Genomic DNA, 10,477 nt, shown 5'->3' on the forward strand with positions numbered 1-10,477 from the left:
GGACACTGCCAATTTTATTTTTTTTTTCCAGTCATACTTATTCACTCTGTAGACCGGATTATGAGGGTTATAGTAAGCTAGACCTTTCGTAAGAGAAATAAGCGTGAACTGTTTTTTTTTCGAAACATAGCAATAGAAGCTAACCACCTAGCATAGCATAGCATAGCACAGCACAGCATAGCACAGCACAGCATAGCACAGCATAGCACAGCATAGCACAGCATAGCACAGCAGAGCACAGCAGAGCACAGCATAGCACAGCAGAGCACAGCAGAGCACAGTGTGCACAGCACAGCCATAAATTTATGAACTGTTACAACCTCAAATAAGAGAGAACGTTTCTGCATACGCCAAAAATATAGGCAGTTTTTTTTTTCCTGCAGCCAATGCAAATCTAGATAGCGTCATAGCTTTCAAAACTATGAACTGTGTTTTAAAATGGACACACAAAAGTATGGCAAGCTCTAGAGATTGCACATGTCTATAATGCAGAACTCATAATGCACAACTTGCCTTTCAAAACAATCCAAAGAGCGCGGGACCCAACACAGCATCATCATAAGGCAGCAAAGAAGACTGGAAGCCTCATTATTTCTAACCTTATGCCAAAACACAATATTTCCCTTTTAAAAATCCATCCCTTTTCCAGAAAATGACCTACTGAAACTCAAACTCCTTAGCTAAACTGTAGCACAATATGAATCACCGTCTAGTGATTCATTCATCTAGAATGACTTCCCAAGTGCAAAAAAATCAAAACAGCCAAAGGCTGCATGGTTTTACAGTCTAAATGCAACAGAACAGAGCAGAGAAAATATAAAACAAAACTTTTCCCACTCCTACAACTTAAATCTATACTGTCAACATTACAGCAATCCATTACAACAAAGCACAAGGCAACAAAAACACTGCATTTAACGATTCCGCCATATGATCTAGCACATATCTCTGTATTTTAAAAAAAAAACGTTCTAAGCACTCACACGAGTATGTGCGCACGTGCGGCCGCCATACTTCTCTGGAGTTTATAAAGATCAATTCAATGATTGAAGTGTACAGTACTGGCAACAATTCAACACCTATCACATTATCTATTTTCTGCAAGAGTGAATGGACTACACCACAAGTTTACTCACTTACGCCTGAAATCATAATCGAGCTGTAAGCTTCAAAACTAATTAATGAGATCACATATATGTTAGGTTAAGTGGTTAATTAAGCCACAGTAAGCTTAAACCAAAGCGAAAGAAAGATCTCTGAGAAAAGGTTGGATAATGCAACAACAACCTTCCATTTCGTTTCATTTTTTGTCATCATTTACTGCACGAAATGTGCAGTCTAGGTAATAGTTGCAATGTTTTTAACACAAAATTAACAGAAAAAGAGGTGTCCCACTATTCAGCCCCAGCAAGGACTCTTTCCTGCCCGGTACATAAAAAGATTTTCATTGTAAACCCCAAAACAGTATCAGCTTTGGTCAGCCTTGAGAGTGCATCAGTTCACCCGGCTTGCATAACAGAACATGACCCGTAAGAGTGAGTAACTCGTTTACCCATGAGTTCAAATGAGATTGAGAGGGGACATTGGCCAAATGAGAGAAGAGACTAAAGTTTGGTTATCCAAAGGAGCTCGGTACAGGATGAATGCTAAGAAGACCCTTCAAGCAAGGCTGAGGCAGCTGAAATTTTTGGCCAGGAAGAAGAGAAACTGCTGGCTTTAGTCTTTGTCTATACATAAATTGAACTCATCAAATGAATGTAATTCAAATCGAAATTCACCTTCCACATGATAATCTACAGCCGGCCAAATCTTTAGCTGGCGTGCGCGACGGCCACTTTTTCTGTGCTCCTGCGCTTTGGGATGAAGCAATCTTGCGGAAAGCTCAATATTAAGTTCAGACTTAGTGTGTCTTTGCTTAAATTTGATATTTTCGCAAGTTTGCTCCGTCATAAACTGCAGGAGCCCGGAAAATGCGGCAGTCACGCACGCCAGCTAAAGATTTGGCCGGCTGTACATGCCTTATTAAAATGGGCGTACAGTGAGCACTTTCCTAACATAAGGACAGGTCACCTTAGAACAGAACCGCAGCACTTTGAAGCTTTCAATTATTTTGCACTCAGAAATATTTTATGCTGAAAATAAGGTGCTGTCAAAGTTGCATGCAGTCGGGCAGCAGTAAATCCCCTGTAATTCAGACTCAGCCCAAAGCAAAACAGTTAAGCCTGAATATATATCGACAGCTGAATAAACCACTTTTTTGTAATATCAATACAGCAAAAGGTAAGGCATACAATCTGCAATAGATTGTGAAGCTTAAAATTGCCCACAACAATGCAAAACGAATAAAAACGCTAGCACAGGTGCTTCGATAAATGCCAGACAGTAGTCGCTCCAAGGAAGAAGCTACCCTGAACGCAATTCCTAAAGAGCATGGAGCAACCAGGCTCTGCACACAACTCACATCATCTCGTAGTTACGTCGAATGGTTTCAGGGATTTTTGGCTTCGTCACTCGCACTGCTTGCACAAACAGGCCAGGTGCCATCACATTCAGGTCCCTCTGCAAGGCGGTCTTCAGGTTCTCGTCAATCTGGTCTGAAATAAAAGCAGAAAAGTCATGCAAAGAAACAGCAGCGTTCATAACCAGAAAAAAAAGTCATAAAAAGAACATAAGAAAACTCCGGTTCCTTGAGCTCCATTGCAAAAATGTGAATTTGAATCTCATGCTTTGATCCTCTTCAGAATAATAATACAACTATCCTAGACTGATCAAGTGTATAGAACAAAAAACAGCAAAAAATTAGTCAACGCATCAAAGGAGCACTTGACTGACATTTCGTGTGACATGCAAATACCACTCAAGCCATTGCAGCTACTGAAAATGCTTAGTGTGAATTACTATGCCAAAGTACAAGTGGTTTTGTCAGAAATGGCCCACAAAAACTGTTACTTCATAAACCAAAACTGAAAACAATGGTAGTTATTACTGGCCACTGGAAGTGACGAAGGAATCGAAAATACTCCAGCGATCAGCACCAGCAATGTTTTGCGCATTTTAGCACCAATAAATTGCAAACCACAACACAAAGCTGGGACATTGTTGTATAATAGGCATTTAAATACGCCCAACCAATGTTACCATACGCATTGTTGCAGAAGTTTGAGACTTGATCACATTTTACATATATTGTGACTCTTGCATTCTAGTGTCAGAACCAGAAAATGTGGTGCTGCATTCTACCAAGTGGTGCTCCACATTTGCAGCTTGTAAATATCTTTGTATCGGGATTATACAGGTGTGAAATCCAAGGACTCTGTGTTATTTGGCTGTTGATGCACATCTTGTTGAAGCATCAGCCACTCAGAATAATGCTCTTCCATCAGATGGCCAAAGCTAAATGCAGCAAGCTTGTCACTTAGCATGACCAAATCGAAGCCATTGCCAGTGCACTTTCAGCACTGGTGATTTTACCCATGTGTTAGTGCAATTTGCTTGTGCAGCGATTGATCCGTAGTTTTGTTCACCAAAGCGAATGACACCAGTTCGGTACATTATGACTGCCAGTCTGAACCAGTGATTGGTGCCTCAGTGCAATGCCTGATTATCAGATTTGTATGAATTTGGGCACTAAACACTAGATGCCAAGGGATTTTGAATGAAAACTAGCTCTCAAGAAAAAGAAAGTAGACGGCCGTAAAAATAAAAACAAAAGATCTTCAAATGGCGTAAAAGTAATAATAAAAGCACAAAAAAGGAGCATACAGTGGCATCTGTAGCAAAAAGGAAACGACAATAAAGAGCCAAAAGCAAAAAGAAAAAAGAATTCAGCTGTTCAGTATGAACATTTCTACACCCCCCAATTCTGCTTTGCTGCCACACACACCTTCAGTGTTTTTTTTTGTTGATTTTCTACTGTGAAACACCTTAGGCAATGACAAAATAAACTGGTTTAACAATAGTGTGTCGACATCATCAGTGTTATTATGAACTTCCAGCACTTAAATTGCAGTGGTACAATGAGACATTTGATACATTTTGTGTAGTGGAGCCCTTCTCCATTGCACAAACATCTATCACACAATCAGGATATTGGTTACAATGTTAGAAGACAGACAGAAGTTTAAGAACCTTGCGCAGAGTGTTGAAACTTTGCTTTGCTCGATGGTTGCCCATCCTGCTACATGAGCTAGCACAGTTGTTTTGTGTGCGCACTGAAAATAGCCATAAATAGCCTTAAAGAAAGACCTAAAAGACATTATTAAACATAACATATGCGAAATGTAAACACGCTTCATTAGTGAAGCAAGATAACAGGCTTACACCTTGCCATCTCAGCTTCTTGCCATCTGAGAATATACATGCCATTTGTATTTTACCACACAATGCTCCATGCAGGAACAATGGCAATAGTGACAAAAAACAATTCAGATACTTTCAAATATGACTTCCAAGCAAGGTGGCTTGGTTTAGGTTTGGTTTATTAGGGTTTAACGTCCCAAAGCAACTCAGGCTATGAGGGACGCCATAGTGAAGGGCTCCGAAAATTTCGACCACCTGGGGTTATTTAACGTGCACTGACATCGCACAACACACGGGCCTCTAGAATTTCGCCTCCATCGAAATTTGACCGCCGCAGCCGGGATCGAACCCGCGTCTTTCGGGTCAGCAGCTGAGCGCCGTAACCACTGAGCCACCGCAGCGGGGCTCCAAGCAAGGTGCCACACAGAGAAAGTCTACAAGAGGGCTTGCAACAAGCAAAGGTGGTTCACAATCTGACATCCCGAACGCACTGCAGGGCAACTGTGTGGCCCACCACTAAGCACTCAAGTCATCTCCTACAGTGCATTCCTAAATAAAAATTCGAAATAAGAAGACTATGTTTTACGGCCGTGCCACTCGGCCACAATTACTTCATTTACATATCCTGAGTAACTGCAATGAAATTAGCCCGAGTAAAGTTTTTCGTCAAGTAGGCTTTCAAACGCTTCTCTTTAACACTAAGGTTCAAATCTTTAAATTGACACCCCCTATGGCGTACAGGGCCATTGGATAATGGAGAGAATTTTTCAGGTTTAATCTTTTTTGATGATGGCAAAATGCAAAAATGCCTGTGTAATCAGATTTCGGTGCATACTAAAGAACACCAGGTGGTCACACTTAATCCGCAGCACTCCACTACAGAGCGCTTCAGAGCCCAGAGCATTAATTTGGCATGTAAGAAGCTGTCCACTCATTAACTCTCTCAACACAGACCCCAGTTAGCTACAGTCAGAGTTCATTCCCAAGTTGACAATGTGCACTAGGCCTGCAAAAGACAATTCTTATCTGAGCCGCCACGATTTCAGGATGACAACTTTGGACTCCGAGTAAAACATGAGATGGTATCTAGAAAAGCCCACAATTGAAATGCATATAAAAAGGCAAAAATCTAGCAATTTCTTGCTATTTCATAAACATCAGCACGCCCCTCTCCCTAGCTTACTTCACACCAGTTTGACAAATTTTCCAAGTGAATGATGAACGGAGCTAACAGGCAAATAACTTACCAAACAGGTTTATGTAGACCTCCTGGAGGTTGTGAACACTGCAGAACTGATTTAGTTCATGGTGCACCTTGTTGAAAATCAGAGTCTTGTCATAGTCAGCAGTGTAGTTTTTTACCATATCATAAACTGAAAGAGAGGTTCCAGGTTATGAAGAAGCTTTTAGGTCATCATGAAGCCTCATGGAGTTCATTTTCTTGCACTGAATAGTTTCAACTATATAGCAATTTGAATTACATGAACCACAATACACTCTGCAGACACTGCACTTAACCTTTCCTAGTAAAGTAGATGAGCTTGTAAGCGGCGAACTAATCAAGATATGACAGCTATACGCAGTTAGGGCTCCTTGAGTAAGCCAGCAGTCAAATAGTAATAGCAACACATTTATGTGTACACGGTTTTTTTGCCGTGTTTTCATGGGGTGCTTGCAGATCTCAATGCCTAGGTAATTCATAAGACTGAAGCTGCCTACTCTGGAGGGAGAAGGATATCCACCATAGAGCAACACTTTATAAGACAAGTGCAAAAAAAAAATTTCCTATGCTTCAAATGATGAAAATAATCGAGGACAAAACACAACTACTCAGCAATGACAATTCCATTTTACATGTCACTTCGCTGCAGTTTGGCCTAATATTATCATTCATCATGTGGATTACACTGCTGACTTCATTATATTGTAATGCTGAACGAGAAAAATTAACAATAGCTTGACACATCAAATGGAAGTGCCATAAAGAACTGTCCCATAATACACAAAATTTCTCTAATGCATATAGAACTCTGAACTGCTACATCAAGACACTGATGAAGACAAATCTAAAGAAAAAAGAATGAAACGAGAACATCTTACCACTGTCTGGGCTTAAGATATTTACAACCTCAATTCTGTCGAAGTAGATCATGACGCCACCACTGGAATTAAACATCCCATTAGCAACATATTTACAGAGCAATAAATCTCGCAAGAAAATTGCTAGCATCAACCTGGTTATGCTCGGATGGATACCATTTGTTTTCTCGTGCACACATCACATCACAGCCAAATTCAACAACTAAACACAAGAGCACAAACATGATTTAGTTTGCTCTACCCCTTTCAGTGCAATGAATTCCTTTAATCTGCCCTCACTTAGTTGTGCACTAACTCCAAAAAACTCTTTTAGCCTCAAAACCCACAGCCGGAGCCACTTCAGCTAACACTTAAGTGGCTCAAAAAAAGTCTTTTTAACTAATAATCTCTGCCTTATGTTACATAGTAACGGCAAGCCTGGAAACTGCACATCCATTTTACACAACTATGACTGAATTAAAGCAGGGGTGTGCGAATAGCGCTTTTTCAAAACCAAATCAAATACAACTAGCTTTGCTTCAGTGCCGAATCAAATACGAATAGTGGAGTTGAAAACTGAATTGAATACAAATCAAATATTCATATAATATTCGCTGCTTGAGTGAATATTTGTACAAATAAATATTCATGCTGCACAGCCAAGCTCTAGCGATAGTGCTTTAACTTGTAGAGTTAAATGTGTAGCAGTCGAAAGCTGCAACAAAAATATCCTCTAGGGGACACGCAACATGAAGTCAGTATATCAACTCTGTTATCGTTATGTGATATGCATAGGAAAATCGTCTTTATTTTACCTTTAGTTATTGGCCATCCCCTCTGATTTCAAGCATGAAGGCAGTTTGCTGAAACTGGCTGAACCAGTCTTGCAGGCAGTATGCATGAGCATCATGAACATCATCCCACAAATGGACCCCATCATGACACTGAACGCACAAACGAATCACAGCAGCTTGCTGTGCAGTGTTGGGGGTGGGTCATGCCCTTGAAACAGCCGTCGAAGAAAACTACGGCATGCCATATTCGAACTTCATGCCTATCATCCACAAATTATTAGGAAACTTGAGACCATATTCATGTCAAATAATTTTGAAAGTGGACTGTTTGATTCATTCAGGGAGTGAAATAGGACAGCATTTCATTTTCTATTTGGAATCTTCGAATATTCGCACATCCCTAAAACAAAGGCCACAAAAATTAACATTTTAGTAAGATATTAACCCATCCCACACTTTTGAAAGTTTTCTTTGACACATGTTGCGGAGCCGTAATACACTTACTTTTATACATTGCAAAAGAGCAGCCCCCAGCTATAAATAAAACACCAAAGGGAGAAACAAATGCCTGCCTGAGAAGGCACTTATCTGCCCAGCTATTCATCACGGTAGAGCTTCGCCTATTAAATTCAACAGTGCTTCTTCGACATCTGTTGTCCTCTGTTCCTTTTTTTTGAGACCATCAACATGTAAACAAAGCCTGACAAGTAAAACCTGAAAAACTGCAGCTCTGACTGCAAGCAAGCATAAACTACGATTAATGAACTGCAGTATTCACTGTGCTTTCCAATTCCTAGTACGACGCCCAGCATCATTAGACCTCCTTTGGCGCCCATAGCATTAGCAGGCACAACATGCAGTTCTGGCTGCAATTTTTGACACAAAAAAGTTTCATCATAGAGCTCTATGAAGGCATTATTAAATGCAACAGAACACTGCCCAATAAATAATGCACACATATACACATCCACGATTTTCTACAAACACACTTTTTGTGGTGTGTGGGGTTTAACATATCTAAGCTGTACACGAGCTATGTGAAACCCCATAGTGGGGTCTCTGGTTTAATTTCGAAAACAAGGCTTTCTTTATTGTGCACTAACAACACACAGTGCACGGCCGTTCTCGCATTCCGCTTCCATCGAAATGCGGCTGCTGCGGCCGGGATTCGATACCGCAACCTTCGATTCAGTAGCCGAACACCACAGCCACTGAGCAATCGCGACGGATACACACACTTCTGATATGCATGAACAGCTTTTCAATAATTTTCAACGCACCTTGTACCACATGGAACATTTTTTACTTCGTCTGTTTGAAGAGTCACCTGAAAAACAAGACAGACGCTATTCTGGGTTCTGCATTCGAAGTTGCTAAAGGAATCAAAATATGAGTCTTAATGAAGCCATTCAAAGGCAACAATGATAGACACATGCCGAAAACAAAATATCACATGCGGTTCGACCATGACGTGTGGTTCAACCATTCCTTCTTTGCACCGGCAAAAATGTTCTAGACAAACGAAGGGCCGCATCAACGATATTCTACAACGTTATCGTGCAAAATTTTTTACCCAAACCTACCTGGATTGATCGGTAGGTTGTAATGAATGGTACCATCATGTGAAAACCTGGATTACTAGTTTGTTTAAGCAGTGCGCCTCCCTTGGAGAGAAAACAAGATACATTAATTAGGCAACACAGCGCGGCCATCGGACTGCCAATGAATTCAAAAGCGGCTCACCCTGTAATAGACACCAACATGGCCTGGAAAAGACGAGGCCCAAAACTTAGAAACATGACAAGTGCTACAATTTTCACATCATTGCAAAAGGCTCACGGCAATTGACGGTCGAAATGCCGCCCTGCGGCTTACCTTCGTCGATTTTGTGCAGTGAAAAATTGACAACAAGAAACAAGACAAATGCACACGTCAAGGCTGCGACTCCTGAGTTGGGCATCGTACACCTGTAAAATAGTATCACACATAAATCGGCGTTCTATACGCCGCTTTATCAGTATTTTCCTCGAGAAGGAGGCACAGACACAGGAACCCACCTGTAAAAGATCTCTCACGCCACAGCAACCTTAGGCTCGATACCCACCAAAAACAGTTAAATGTGCATTACACTTAGACACAAGGGACTAGATTTAAGGACAAGCCGCATCTACAAACTCTACCAAAGCAAGAACATAACAAAAACAACTCCGTAACATTCACGTGCGCTTACACTACCGCTGCTGCGGTACCGCCGCGATACGCGACATAAATATGTCTCGTTTTGGCTAGAGATGGATTGTTGCCCACGTAGTACTAACTGGTACACAGTTATAACCAGTTATAACACAGTGCGGCTTTGAGGCTTTGTGATGCGACACGCGCTGTTTCAATGGTGGTAACCTTTTAAGCAGAATTCTTATAAATTTTTCGGCAGATAAGAATTATAGTTTTCGCCCGAGCTGTTACAACTGGGCTTCCCTGCTGTTTTCTGGTACGGATTTCCAAACTCACCTGTAAAATTCAGTCCAAGATATAGCAATAAATGTACTTTCAAATTTTTGGGACGGCACTTTCACAGGGCACATCGAAGTGTTGCGCATCTTTATTCCTTTATCGTGAAGACTTTTAAACATTTTCCCGCCTCTAGCCGCTGGCTTCGGTACTGCGGTAACTTTTTTCGCATAGTAAGGGCCGGCGTTATTGCGACCGGGTGAGAATAACGGAAATCCAAGCCAAAGCGTTATTGCGACCCGGTGGAAATAACGAAAAGCCGGCCCAAAGCGTTATTTTCACCCATGGATTGCCTTGGCTTCGTTTATTGTTGGCGGACGGGATTTGAGCCGCCGTTTTTGCATCGTTTGCTTGTTTGATCAGCCTGTCAACGCGTGGACGTGTGATTTCGGGGTTGCGCTTGGATTTTAGGCGGTGTGGTAAAGTCATGCCGGCGTTTTGCATAATTCTCGCCGTGTATTATGTGACCTTGGCTTTTGCGTGGCGCGTTGTGATCGCTTGATTCGTTTTGAAAGGACTCTTGTGTGCTTGCGTTGTTTGTGTGCTCGCGCTTGTGCAGTGCCTTCGAAGACGCTCCAGCTTTCTCCGGAAAACCTTGTCATAATTAATCGACCGTATGAAAATGCGCTTTCATTTCGCGTAATTTATGGGTTGGGCGAGTGGGCATATGTGCGCTCATTCGTTTCGAGCATTCAACCTGATTTGCGCTGAGGATATGCAAGTTAATAATGTGAATTCATTACAGCGTGGGGCCAGGGTCATAAATACGATCCAGACACGGTGGTTTTGCAGTC

At 41.5% G+C, this 10,477-nt stretch overlaps 1 protein-coding gene across 2 annotated transcripts in view; it reads right to left on the reverse strand.

Moving 5' to 3' along the window:
* The window catches only part of LOC149352146 (erlin-1-like), a 29,814-nt gene extending 20,362 nt beyond the window's left edge, over nucleotides 1-9,452 (reverse strand). The window contains exons 1-8 of one of the 2 annotated variants that reach the window (XM_089581301.1): nucleotides 9,230-9,452; nucleotides 9,048-9,139; nucleotides 8,916-8,938; nucleotides 8,756-8,836; nucleotides 8,453-8,499; nucleotides 6,400-6,461; nucleotides 5,547-5,672; nucleotides 2,462-2,594 (exon numbers count right to left, since the gene is read on the reverse strand). In XM_089581301.1, the coding sequence (XP_089437427.1) occupies nucleotides 2,462-2,594; nucleotides 5,547-5,672; nucleotides 6,400-6,461; nucleotides 8,453-8,499; nucleotides 8,756-8,836; nucleotides 8,916-8,938; nucleotides 9,048-9,132 (557 nt within the window). In that variant the 5' untranslated portion in view covers nucleotides 9,133-9,139; nucleotides 9,230-9,452. The remainder of the gene's footprint in view (nucleotides 1-2,461; nucleotides 2,595-5,546; nucleotides 5,673-6,399; nucleotides 6,462-8,452; nucleotides 8,500-8,755; nucleotides 8,837-8,915; nucleotides 8,939-9,047; nucleotides 9,140-9,229) is intronic. The other variant, XM_089581302.1, reaches the window with a different exon arrangement.
* Between the last annotated feature and the right edge of the window lie 1,025 nt (nucleotides 9,453-10,477).

This window comes from Amblyomma mixtum, chromosome 3, assembly GCF_055824585.1.
Source record: "Amblyomma mixtum isolate Tamu chromosome 3, ASM5582458v1, whole genome shotgun sequence".
Taxonomy (NCBI): domain Eukaryota; kingdom Metazoa; phylum Arthropoda; class Arachnida; order Ixodida; family Ixodidae; genus Amblyomma; species Amblyomma mixtum.